Source organism: Aquarana catesbeiana, linkage group LG13 (assembly GCF_042186555.1).
Source record: "Aquarana catesbeiana isolate 2022-GZ linkage group LG13, ASM4218655v1, whole genome shotgun sequence".
In the NCBI taxonomy this organism is placed as follows: Eukaryota; Metazoa; Chordata; class Amphibia; order Anura; family Ranidae; genus Aquarana; species Aquarana catesbeiana.
This window is the reverse complement of record NC_133336.1, coordinates 60355756-60369395: the sequence shown is the minus strand read 5'-3', so window position 1 is coordinate 60369395 and position 13640 is coordinate 60355756. Positions and strand designations below refer to the sequence as shown.

General features: G+C 44.7%; 1 protein-coding gene across 6 annotated transcripts in view; it reads left to right on the top strand.

Moving 5' to 3' along the window:
• Positions 1-13640, top strand: part of SYNE2 (spectrin repeat containing nuclear envelope protein 2) — a 582128-nt gene that overhangs the window by 169683 nt on the left and 398805 nt on the right. For all 6 annotated transcript variants that reach the window (XM_073609718.1, XM_073609721.1, XM_073609720.1 and 3 more), the window contains exons 23-26: positions 642-737; positions 3512-3597; positions 7694-7817; positions 9136-9293. In XM_073609718.1, the coding sequence (XP_073465819.1) occupies positions 642-737; positions 3512-3597; positions 7694-7817; positions 9136-9293 (464 nt within the window). The remainder of the gene's footprint in view (positions 1-641; positions 738-3511; positions 3598-7693; positions 7818-9135; positions 9294-13640) is intronic.

Here is a 13640-nt window from a genome sequence, read left to right as displayed (position 1 = left end):
GCCAGCTCAGAGAAGGAAGGGCTGGGCCCAGCCCTGACACATTTCTATAAGAAGGTCAGCAATAAGGATGAGCTCCGGCATGTTCGGACACTCCACATGCAGAGCCCGCCAGGAAGTCGGCACGGCGCTGCGCTAATCTCAGGCAGTGAGACATTTCCCGATCTCTGCAGTCGCACATCGGGCAAATGTCTCACTGCCTGTGATTAGCGCAGCGCCGTGCCGACTTCCTGGCAGGCTCTGCACGTGGAGTGTGTGAACACGCCGGAGCTCATCCTTAGTCAGCAATAGCAATTTACAATTTTCTCACAGTACAGGTTAGCTTTGGCCTATTCCCTGGTGCTGCCATAACAATTACAGCGACAGCAGTGCCGGCATGTAAACAAACTCACAGCTGCTATAGCACTTGGGCGTTTGTTTACATTTTTTGCAGACTATGTAGTAGAAGTGCACCATTTCAGGCAGTACACTGCACAGTATATTACTGCATGACGCTACAACTCACATCCATCGACCAGATATGTTGGGTTGCCATTCAGAAAAAAATGGCACTGCATCACACCAGCACATGCAGTTACTGTGTGTTGCAGAAATGCAATAGTGTGAATTGGCCCTTTAAATGTTTTCTGTTTCTCCTTTTCCAGATTGTCCATGGTGAGCTGGAGTCATATGCCAGTGAATTAAAACAACTCATCCAGAACCAAAAATATGTTGATCCGTCCTGCAAACTGAAGACACAGGTATGCAACATAAAGTATTACGATTTTATTTCAAGGTTAGCTAAAGGGTTTAGGTGGCAAAGTATAATATAAATATAAAAAGTCTATATTACAAATTTTTGCTGCTGCTTTGCTGCAGTTCTTTCATTTAGAACCTTGCATCTAACACTGTTGCTTGATTGTTCTGCTAGTGTGTATGGGATCAGCTAACTTGTATGGTAATTCCTCCGGTATACTCTGCACAGAAGCAATGCACTACTGCTGGGAGAAAAATATTTTTTTTAAAAGTCTCAAAGCACCTAGAACTAATTTTTGCATTAATCCCAACAACTCATCCCGACTTCGTTTGTTTAGCAGTAGTTGGAAACCAGACGCTAATAGTCCGCACATCTCTGGCACCCGGACAGTTCAGCCTTACTGTTTGGTTATTGCATTTTCCATGCTTTCTTTTTGCAGGCAGTTAAAAACTAACATTCACCTCCTGCTGATCCTACTGAAATATTTTGCTGTGTTTGGATTACTTGGAATCTGTCATAAATCAGCTTTGATCTATACAAGAGATTTCAGGCTTCGAGTCAAAACAAACTGACACTTCAAACTTCTAGTTTGTTATTTGGGAATCATTCTTGGCAGTTACAGTGGAACAGTTTGCAACTGTGTAATGCTGCCGAGCTCTTAAATATTCCAGATGACTAAAGGATTAAAATACACTATATTACCAAAAGTATTGGGACACCTGCCTTTACACTCACATGAACTTTAATCGCCTCAAACTTGCTCATCCATGTCTTAATGGACCTTGCTTTGTGCACTGGTTCAAATCATTTGGTGGAGGGGGGATTGTAGGTTTGGGGTTGTTTTTCAGGGGTTGGGCTTGGCCCCTTTGTTCCAGTGAAGGGAACTCTTAAGGTGTCAGCATACCAAGACATTTTGGACAATTTCATACTCCCAACTTTGTGGGAGCAGCTTAGAGTGGGCCCCTTCCTGTTAAAACATGACTGCACACCAGTGCACAAAGCAAGGTCCATAAAGACATGAATAAGTGAGTTTGGGGCAGAGGAGCTTGACTGGCCTGCACAGATTCCTGACCTCAACTAGACAGAACAACTTCAGGATGAATTAGAGCGGAGACTGCAAGCAAGGACTTCTTGTCCACACCTGACCTCACAAATGCGCTTCTGGAAGAATGGTCAAACATTCCCATAGACACACTCCTAAACCTTGTGGACAACCTTTCCAGAAGAGTTGAAGCTGTTATAGCTGCAAAGGGTGGGCCAACACAATATTGAACCCTACGGACTAATGCCTCGTACACATGGTCGGATTTTCCAACGGAAAATGTGTGATAGGACCTTGTTGTCGGAAATTCCGACCGTGTGTAGGCTCCATCACACATTTTCCATCTGATTTTTAGACACACAAAGTTTGAGAGCAGGCTATAAAATTTTCCGACAACAAAATCCGTGTGTGTGCACAAATCCGACACACAAAGTGCCACGCATGCTCAGAATAAATAAAGAGATGAAAGCTATTGGCTACTGCCCCGTTTATAGTCCCGATGTACGTGTTTTACGTCACTGCGTTCAGAATGATCGGGTTTTCCGACAACTTTGTGTGACTGTATGTATGCAAGACAAGTTTGAGCCAACATCCGTTGGAAAAAATCCTAGGATTTTGTTGTCTGAATGTCTGATCAATGTCCGACCGTGTGTACGGGGCATAAGCCTGGGATGCCATTAAAGTTTACATGCGTGTAAAGGCAGGTGTCCCAATACTTTTGGTAATATAGTGTTTATCACTGGCTATCGTACATGCATATTAAACAATACCCAGTTATTGCTTTTGGATTTCTAAGGCCCCTTTCACACGAGACGGGCTCCGTTTCTACGGAGCCCGCCTCTGTCCGCCGGCTCAGCGGGAGATCTCTCCGTTGATCTCCGCTGAGCCGGCGGATGACAGGTCCCTCTCTGCTCACTGAGCGGGGAGGGGCTTGTCAGGCGTCGCTGCCGCCTATGGAGGGATCGGACAAAAACGGACAGCGTGTCCGTTTTTGTCAGATCTCCCCCGATCCGATCCGCCAGCAATGGACCTGGACGTAGAGCCATCTGTCTGCTTTTCAGCGGATCGGACCGGGTCGGATGTCAGCGGACATGTCTCCGCTGACATCCGACGCTCCATAGACTAACATGGAGCGCCTGTTCAGGTCCGCCGTCAAAACTGACAAGCGGACCTGAACGGTCCGATCGTGTGAAAGGGGCCTTAAACCCCCTAGCTAGCCTCTACCCATTTGTCTAATTAGGGTTATCCTCGAGTCCATGGCAACTTTCAGCTGCTGAATCAGAAGCTAAATGCTCCCGGAGGTTCATACACTGCATCCAATCCTACGTTTTTTCCATTTCTGATGAATTTAAAAAGATCGGTTGCTGTTTGCAGTAGTCCTTTTTTTGCTTGTGTTGATAATTCAGGTTGCTGCTTCTTTGTTCTCATCCTTGTTCTTTGCTCAAATATATAAATACATCTGCGCATGTCAAGATATTTTGAATGTTTTCTTGGTTTTTCATTTGCCAATGTGTTTCTTTGGCTGATGCCCATTTACACAGGGACTTAAACGGTCTATGAAGACAGATGGTCTTAAGCATGCTATATCTGTTGATTTTGCTCCCAATTATACAGGAGGAGAGCCCAAGCTGTTTGTGTGTAAACTAAAGGAAAAGGCAAGCCATTTCTTTGTAGGAATAAAGAACGATTTGCCAGTAAATTGTATTTTTAACATGTACTACCTGTTTTATTCTCAGATTTCTAAGGCTGTGCACCAGAATGGAGACAGTATCCCAAAAGACACTGAGACAAAAGGCCCTACCCTAGACAAGCAGCTACAGATGTAAGCATAGATATGCAGATGTGCAATGTCACCATGCAAATGAAAAAAAAAAAAAATATATATATATATATATATATATATATATATATATATATATATATATATATATATATATATATATATATATATATATATATATATATATATATATATACAGTATATATATATATATATATATATATATGTACGGTATATGGTATGTGTGTGTCCTGCATATTGCCTTAACCCTAATAATGTGTTTGCTCTCACAAATCAAACTTAAACAATTAAATCGGGCATCAACAATGTAATGTGAAGACGCAGTATATATAATCAACCCAATCAAATTGTATCCAGTCAGGTTAATTCTCATGCTAAAGAATTGTAGGTAAATGTTGTTGACAGATCAAGCCGCCTTTAAATTTACATTATGTATGTATACATATTATCTATGTATGACCAGCATGGGTCTTGTCCATAGGATATTTGGCCATAGATGGGACACTTTCTGGGAAATGTTGAAGAATGTTCTTTAAAAATTCAAAGAATGGTCAACAAATATTATTTATATATTAGTAAAACTCCTAGAAAATTGGGTTTTGCATTCCACATACATGTCTATGGGATTGCAAAATATACTTGGAGAAGGTCCAATTGAGGTCAGAAGGAGGTCAACTGCCAGTCCAATGCAACTGTCTTTGAATTTTGAATAAACTTAGAAGCATCCCAAAACTTAGACCCCTTTCACACTGGGGCCACGGCCGCATTAGCGCTAAAGTGCTGCTCGTTGTAGTGGCGCTTTTCAGCTGCTAGCGGGGAGCTTTTAACCCCAAAGAAGGGGTTAAAAACTCCCGTGTTGTGGCGCAGGGCATTTTGGGAGCTCTAAATACAGCTGAACATCCTGCAAGCGCACCGCCTCAGTGTGAAAAGATGCACTTGAATGAATGGGAGGTGGTTTTCAGGCACTTAGCAGAGGCTGTTTCCAGCACTAAAGTGCCTGAAAACCGCCTCGGTGTGAAAGGGGTCTAAAGCTTGTTGACACAGACCATAAAGTTAACCACAGATTAAAGATAATGGTCTATAGATGTATGCAATTTATGTCAAATGGTTGTTGGTCATTGAATGAAAGATCCCTCTTAGCTAGTTACATCACATTACAATCTATGCAATCTCCTTTAGCGTTCCGAGTAAGTATATTTCAGTATAAATATTTTTTAGTAAAACAGTGCAAAGTTTATTATGCTGGTATCCAGTCAGGATCTATGTAAAGTGAATTCTAAATGGCTACTATGGGTAACTGCACTTTAACCCAACCATTCTCAACCAGTGTTTCATGAAACCCTAGGGTTCCCCTAAAGGTGGATAGGAGCTTGTTGACCCGTGGCTGATTGACCTCCCATTTTATGGAGCCTGCATAATGCTAGGGTCAGTGCCACTTGGCAGAGCCAACAGCATGGCACAAATGCTCCTTTTTGGTTGTCTGTAAAGCAGCCCATACATGCTTCATTTTTTTTTTTCATTCAACCAGCAGGCTGAATAAACAATGAAGTACTCAATTCCCCCATCCACATTGAGTGTGTGGATGAGGGAATCGGGTCCTTCCACTGAGTTATTGTATTCTGATAGTGGGGAGACTTCTGCTTTAGCCGGCAGCACCGATCAATCCGGAAATTTCCGATAGGCTGGTTGTACAAAAGTCGATTGTTAGATCTACTTCTGTACAACCAGCCTGCCCTTACATGGACTGAAATTCAGCTAGTCCCTGCTGAACAAGCCAAATTTTATTCCATGTATGGCCGGCTTAGTTGCATTCTGACCACCACTGACGGGGCATTCTTGCCACTGGCCACCTATGTGAAGGACATTTTCCCACTGGCCACCTATGTGAAGGACATTTTCCCACTGGCCACCTATGTGAAGGACATTTTCTCACTGGCCACCTATGTGAAGGACATTTTCCCACTGGCCACCTATGTGAAGGACATTTTCCCACTGGCCACCTATGTGAAGGACATTTTCCCACTGGCCACCTATGTGAAGGACATTTTCCCACTGGCCACCTATGTGAAGGACATTTTCCCACTGGCCACCTATGTGAAGGACATTTTCCCACTGGCCACCTATGTGAAGGACATTTTCCCACTGGCCACCTATGTGAAGGACATTTTCCCACTGGCCACCTAATGTGAAGGACATTTTCCCACTGGCCACCTATGTGAAGGACATTTTCCCACTGGCCACCTATGTGAAGGACATTTTCCCACTGGCCACCTATGTGAAGGACATTTTCCCACTGGCCACCTATGTGAAGGACATTTTCCCACTGGCCACCTATGTGAAGGACATTTTCCCACTGGCCACCTATGTGAAGGACACTTTCCCACTGGCCACCTATGTGAAGGACATTTTCCCACTGGCCACCTATGTGAAGGACATTTTCCCACTGGCCACCTATGTGAAGGACATTTTCCCACTGGCCACCTATGTGAAGGACATTTTCCCACTGGCCACCTATGTGAAGGACATTTTCCCACTGGCCACCTATGTGAAGGACATTTTCCCACTGGCCACCTATGTGAAGGACATTTTCCCACTGGCCACCTATGTGAAGGACATTTTCCCACTGGCCACCTATGTGAAGGACATTTTCCCACTGGCCACCTATGTGAAGGACATTTTCCCACTGGCCACCTATGTGAAGGACATTTTCCCACTGGCCACCTATGTGAAGGACATTTTCCCACTGGCCACCTATGTGAAGGACATTTTCCCACTGGCCACCTATGTGAAGGACATTTTCCCACTGGCCACCTATGTGAAGGACATTTTCCCACTGGCCACCTATGTGAAGGACATTTTCCCACTGGCCACCTATGTGAAGGACATTTTCCCACTGGCCACCTATGTGAAGGACATTTTCCCACTGGCCACCTATGTGAAGGACATTTTCCCACTGGCCACCTATGTGAAGGACATTTTCCCACTGGCCACCTATGTGAAGGACATTTTCCCACTGGCCACCTATGTGAAGGACATTTTCCCACTGGCCACCTATGTGAAGGGACATTCTTCTTACTGCCCACCTATGTGAAGGACATTTTCCCACTGGCCACCTATGTGAAGGGACATTCTTCTTACTGCCCACCTAGATAAAAGTGGTATTTTCCCCACTTAAAATTAGATGGTTTTAGCAGAGGATCCCAAAGACCTGAAAATTATTTCAGGGATTCTGTCAGAGAGGTTACCTCGGTGGACATGGTGTTGCTCGCCATGGTGTGCGTCGGGGTGCGCGTTTCTGTTCGTCCTGGTGTGCGCGCTCCTGCAGGCACTGGTGTGTGCGACTCGGCTGGCCCTGGTGTGCGCACTGGTGTTCAGACGCAAGTGCGCGTTAGAGCGCGCGTTCCTTTTGAGCACTGGTTCGCATCATCCGGTGGGTGCTGGTGTGCATGCCGGTGTGCGGGTGCGCACGCGTGGGCATGTGCGGGTGCGCGCGCACGTGCACTGTTTGGCGCCAATCTGCCTATTTAGGCTAGCTGCACTCTCTGCTCGGTGCTGCCTGATCAACAGCTCTTCCGTGCCCTTGTTCCTGTTTCCTGTGCCTGTAATTTTGATCTCCTGACAAACCCGGTTTGCTTCTTGGACTTCTCTGAACTCTGCCCGCACCTGACCTCTGGCCTGTTTGACTACCCTTCTGCTTGCTCCTTTGTACCTCATTGCCTGCCTGTTGCCGAACCCAGCCTGTATCCGGACCTCCCTGCTCTGCTTGTGCTCAGCTCCTGTTTGCCTGTGTTCCAGCTTGCACCTTACTGCTTAAGACTGTCTATCTACCAGCATCTGGACTCTATCACCAGGCTCCCATACCACTCCGCACTCCTGTGCTTCCTGTATACTCTACCAGGGGCTGCGAGTCGGACGCGTAAGGGAGTCTACCCTCTGCCCAAGTGCACTCGTCGGTCAGGTATGTAGAAGTCTGATAGATTCCTCAGAGGTAAATAGGTTGCCAAAGGCTGCTTTATCCAAATGCATTGCTTCTTGTATTGTTTCTAGAATAAACCTGTATATAATTCCAAGATTTTATTGTTTTGATGCTCAAAAGATCTGCATATTGTTTTATTAGATATGAAGCACAGAAGAGAAACCTGGAACTGCTACTGCAGAGGTCAAGAGAGAAGCTTGATGCTGAGAGTCCTCATGAGGCTCAAGATGTTAATGAACTCCAAAGCAGATATCAAGAACTAGAGGTAGAGGTTGCTCTGTTTCTGCTCTGTGACTTTATCTGGACATGTTTTTATTATTGAAAAACATAAGATCATGATTATCATAAGATCCTCATTAAAAAAAAAAATACCTTTAACAGAACATGTCATACCTGGGCTTCTAAAGGATTTAAATCTTCTATCTTAGTAGTGTTTTATTGCACTGACTTTTTTTTTACAGATATTTATGTAGCACTGACAATTTTCACAGTGCTTAACATATTGTACAAGGAGCTCACAATCTAAGGTCCCTATCTCACATAAATACACACACACACACACACACACACACACACACACACACGGGCCAAGAAACCTTTGAACTGTAGGAAACCCAAGCAAGAACAATGAGAACATGCAGACTCAATGCAGGCAGTGCTGGGATTCAAACCAAGGACCTCAGTGCTGCAAGGCAGGAGTTCTACTCCCACTGTTGCTACACTGTTGGCTCCCTGAATTCTCACATTTTTTCCCTGCCCCCCAGTTGCTTAAATGTTTTAAATGTAGTGTCTCTATTTACAGGTAGCTGTTTGTAGAATGAGATGTAGAGGGGATAGAAAATGTATGAATCACTAGAAATCTAACTGGTTACATAAACAGCAAAATATTAAAACTGCAGATTGTTTCTATCATATTCTCAGTTATAAAATGTAGAGAACTGATCAATGACTATTCCTCATGGACAATCTAGCGCAGGGGTCTCCGAATTTTCTAAACAAGGGGCCAGTTTACTGTCCTTCAAAGTTTAGGGGGGCCAGACTGTTGCCAGCGAAGTAGATGATGTCTTGTTGCTGGAAGTACACAATGTCCGCTCTTTGGTATTAGGGGGATCACTGGGAGGAATAGTGCCCCATCATTGGTGCCAGCAGGAGGAATAGTGCCCCATCAGTGGTGTCAATGAGAGGAATAGTGTCCCATCAGTGGTGTCAATGAGAGGAATAGTGCCCCATCTTTGAAATCAGGGGAAGGAATAGTGCCTCATCATTGATATCAGTGGGCGGAATTGTGCCTATTGTCTGTGTCAGTGGCAGGAATTATGCCCCACTGTTGCTGAGGTTGGAGGAAATAGTGCCCCAAGGGCCAGATAAAAGCAAGCAAAGGGCCACATCCAGCCTCCAGGCTGCAGTTTGGAGACCACTGATATAGGGCATGCATAGGTCAGGAGAATCAAATATGATGTTGGTATGATATATTCATGCGTTTTTGTTGTTTAACATGTTACATTCTTCATTTTTTATATATACATATTTTACAATTCTGAAAAAATAAGGAAAAGTAATACATTTTTACATTTAAATTTTAGGTTTTACTGGCACAGCTAACCAAATCCTGGAGACAGTTGGAGTCCACATCACAGGCAATGGAGAACATTTTGTCTGGTGATCAAAAGGCAAACTGCTCTGAAACAATGTCTGCTCTTCAGTCTGGCATGAAAGAGGTTACTGAAGAAATTAATATCAGGTTTGTAGGAAAATTAATTACTCCTCTTCATCAGATCTACTGTATAAATGAACTGATGACATAGATACAGACCTGTTTCTTTGAAACACCATGCAGTCTTGTGTCAGGGAGGGTAAAGTTTATACTGGGTGGCAAACTGAATTTTCATTATCATTTCACATTTCTTTATTATGTAAAAGGTACCATAGGCAGGGCTTTTTTCAGCAGGAATGCAGTTCGGGCACCTCCAATACTTAATGTATGTAATGGCAAGGGGTGCTGCGGTATGCTGGAGGGTCCATTGATGCTGGTTACTGGGTGTGGTCTATTAAAAGAGGAGTCTATTGTTGCTGGGGTTGCCTTATATTGCTGGGGGGGGGGGGGGCTCAATTGTTGCTGGGAGGGTAAATTGTTGCTGGGCGGGATTTACTGTTGAGGGAAGGGTCTATTGTTGCTGGCTGTTGGAGGGTCTATTAATGATGGCTGCTGGCAGATCTACTGTTGAGCTGGCTGGTAGAACTCCCAGCAGCCAATGCTGGCTGATAGGGGTCTATTGTTCCTGGGGTGGATCTGTTTGCAGGGCATCTATTTTACTGCATTTCTTATTAACAAATTCCATACAAATTATTTAGCACCACAAAATACTTGATATGGGTTTCTCTAAAGGGAGCAGTACTAGGAGGTGGGTACGGGGTGGGATCGAAGGACGGAACCTGGAGATGGCTAGGGGGTGGAGATTAGGAGCAATATGGAAGAGAGGAGTCCCTGTACCTATTTTCTGAGAAAAAAAGCCCTGGCCATAGGCATGTGATGATCATGAGCCAGCCAGAGTGGAGAATGACCTGCATGTCTGTCGATATTACTGCTCTTTTTTGAGTTAGCCCGGGTTCACAATCCCGTAACTTCCACGCAACTTTCACGTCGGACCCCAGCGTAACTTCGGCACAACTTGTATGCAAGTTCTTTAACAGAAGTCAATGCAAGTCGGACCAAAAGTGCAGGAATCTTTTTCTAAATCGGAGCTACTCTAGTTGCACCGATTAGAACGATTCTATTGCACAGAATGGGGTCCAACTTCTGATGCGACAAGTTCTCCAAAGTCGGAGTGATTGCCGCATCAGTGTGAACTGGGCCTTAAAGTAATACTAAAGTCTAGTTTTGTTTTTGTTTTTTTTCTTTTAATAACAAACATGTTATACTTACCTGCTCTGTGTAGTGGTTTTGCACAGAGCAGCCCGGATCCTCCTCTTCTCAGGTCCCTCTTCGGTGCTCCTGCCCCCTCCCTCCTGCCGAGTGCCCCCAAAGCAAACAGCTTGCTATGAGGGCACCCGAGCACTGCGATCTGTGAACTGATCTGGGGGTGTCATTAACATTGTATTGACACCCGCTGTGGTTCGCAGAGGGCAGTGTGAACTGCCTGCAGGTGGGATGCGATTCGGGAACCGGCGCTGGTTCCCGCGTAGCTACAGTGTGAACCTAGGCTTAAAGCAAGCCTATATAAGATTAAAATACCAACCCACCTCTCTGGTACCTCTTATTTGCTTTTACTCCCACTCCCTTGCATCTTTGCTTTCCAGCATTCCTCAGCAAAAGTGCTGATACTTCTGAGTATGGGGGAACATGTCACATACTGCCCGCTTCCCCACGTTGTAGCAGCAGGGTCCCAACAATGTCACAGGTGTGGATTTGCCAAAGAGCTTGCAATTACCAGCAGACAAGGGTATTGTCGGTAACTGCAGGCGGCATTTTGGGTGCAACAGTAGAGATCAGGTCAACTTTTAGTTTGTCTTTAAAGCGGAGTTCCAGCGAAAATATATTTTTATATATTTTTTTTTTTTTTTTGTGTAATATTTTTACTGCTAACTAAATTAAAATAAAAGTATACAATGATCTATATATCTTATTGTAAGAAATAAATTCCTTACTGTTAAATTTGATTCCTCCGTATTTGGCCGTTTCCATTGTTGATGTGGGCATATGAAGCCCAATCGCGATTGCTTCCTGGAATATACAGGGAGAGGTGCATGCTGGGTAACCAGCATGCACCTCTCGATCTCGCGCATGCGCGATTTAGCGGCGGCCGTAGCGCCGATTGTTTGTAACGTTGCCATAACAACGGGCAGCGACGGAGGAAGATCCCACTCCGTTGTTATGACAACATAACGCGATTACAGCCCTCGGCGCTGCCCAGTGACTTTTGGGAAATGATGAGACATCTCCCAGGAGCACTAGCGAGCACGGGCGCCGAGGGAAATGACATCAGGCGCCTTGGAGAGGAAAAAGCAGATTACGAGGGACCCCCTAGCAACAGACCTGAAGAGGTGAATAAAAAAAAAAACTTTTTTCCAAAGGTTGTTCTTTATATTGAATGCAGTTGAATAATGTTAAATTTGTTTTCTGACTGGAACTCCACTTTTAAGACTACAAAAGACAATGATTATGAATTTTAGGCACCGCATATTGTATATGAAGTATATAGTACTAAGTCACCACAAATACTTTGTTATTCAGTGAAACATATGAGATGCCCCATATTATTGAAGGGTGTGAATCCATAGCCGTAGCTTTGTTGCTGGATTCCCGTTTTCCCTATAATCCTTTCCTGGTTCCATTTCTCTGTGTAATACAGCACTCCCAAACTAGACAGATGAGCATTACTCTGAATAATATCCCTCTGTCAGACTGATGGATATTTCTTGGGGTTTGAACTCAAAGTCACAGGCCAACACTGCCTATTTCCATGACTTGTCCGTCAGCTCCCCTCAGTCCTTGAAAGCGCTTGATACTGTGGTCCTTGGATTCACAGTATGAAGTTCTCATTCGGCTCCTGTGGGTTTGCACTCCCTTTGCTCTCTCCCAATCAACAGTCCATGTTCTACTCACAGAAAGTCGATCACCCAGCGTTCGTCTGCTGCTTTGCTTCTACTTCCTCCTCCTCCGACCGGCACATTCCCTGCATGGGAACATCCGGTAGTTCCTGTGCGCCTACATGTTGATTTCTTCTCCAGGGCCTAGGCTCTTAGCCCCCCTGGATTCTCCTCTGACTCCAGGGCTCTGGGATCTCTGAACTCCCGGGCCTCTGGGCCTAACTTGTGGACTGTGAACTGAATCTACAACTTCCAACTCCTCCCAGAGCATGTGACCCCCCCTTTTATGAGAGACCTCCCTCTGACCATAGAAATTAACCATTGGTCAAGCCTCTCACATGGGTTTCCTGCCACTCGGGTCTCAGCCCATTCTCTCTCTCCAGCAGAATCCACTGTTAAGCAGAGAAGGTCTCCCTGAGCCCAAGTGTAGGCGGCCACACCCCCTTCTATTCTGATACTTCCAACCCTAAATTAAAGCGGGGTTCCACTCAAATTTTTAACTTAATGTTACCCCCTTCAGTTAATTGCATAGATGTTCAAATGCCGCACGTAAAAAATTTTTATCGCTGTAATTACCTTTATATTGTACTTTATTGTGGCACTTCCTGTCTCTCCTCCCATGGGAGTAGGCGTGTTTATTGCCTTTCCCCGGCGCCGCACTGTCTCCTGGGAGCTTAGTGTCAGGCTTCCCAAGATTCAGTGCAGGAACAATGATCATGCGTGTGAACAAACTGTGAATAACCAGCATTCACCGCATCCAGGAAATCAATGCTTGTGGGCTTTACATGCCCACAAGCAAGATGGAAACAGCCAGCATCACATTTTTAAAGTTATTCTTCAGTATGAAAACAGACAGAGGCGTAAATTTTACACCCAAACTGTGAGTATTATTTTGGGATTAGCAAAGTGTCTCAATGACCTAAGAAAAAAAAAAAAGATTGGTCGCCGGACTCCCACTTTAACATCCAGGCCTAGTAAAGAACAAAGGCCTGGCTAAATTTACCTGTCCCTATATTCTACACTATCAGAAAAACACTATAAAGCACCTACCCAAAGGTAGAGGGCGCTACATGTATTTACAGTGATATCCGACATCTAGTCAGAAAACGGTGTGGAGGAGTCAGTCTGGCCGCCCCCTCTCTTCCCCTCACATTCTCGGAGCCGATGCTCCCAGCTGCCCTACACAGTCTTTCCAGCTCTTCGCCCTCCGATGGTAACATCGGTCCTTCACAAGAGGAGCTGGAGCATGCTGACCACCAAGGAGGTACTTGGGCGAGGCATAAATTTAGATATCACTGGTTGTTAAGGAGCTGGAACCCGATGATGTCCTTAAAAAGCTATTCACCTCACATGCGCTCTGCAAAATTTTAATGCAACACATTTAAAAATGCTATTTGTTTTGTTAAAATGCATAGGACATTTTACAAGCACTGCACAGTAAAAGCAGCCTTAGCCTTTTTGGTTGTAAGCAGAATTAGATGTTTATAATGAGTTTTAATGC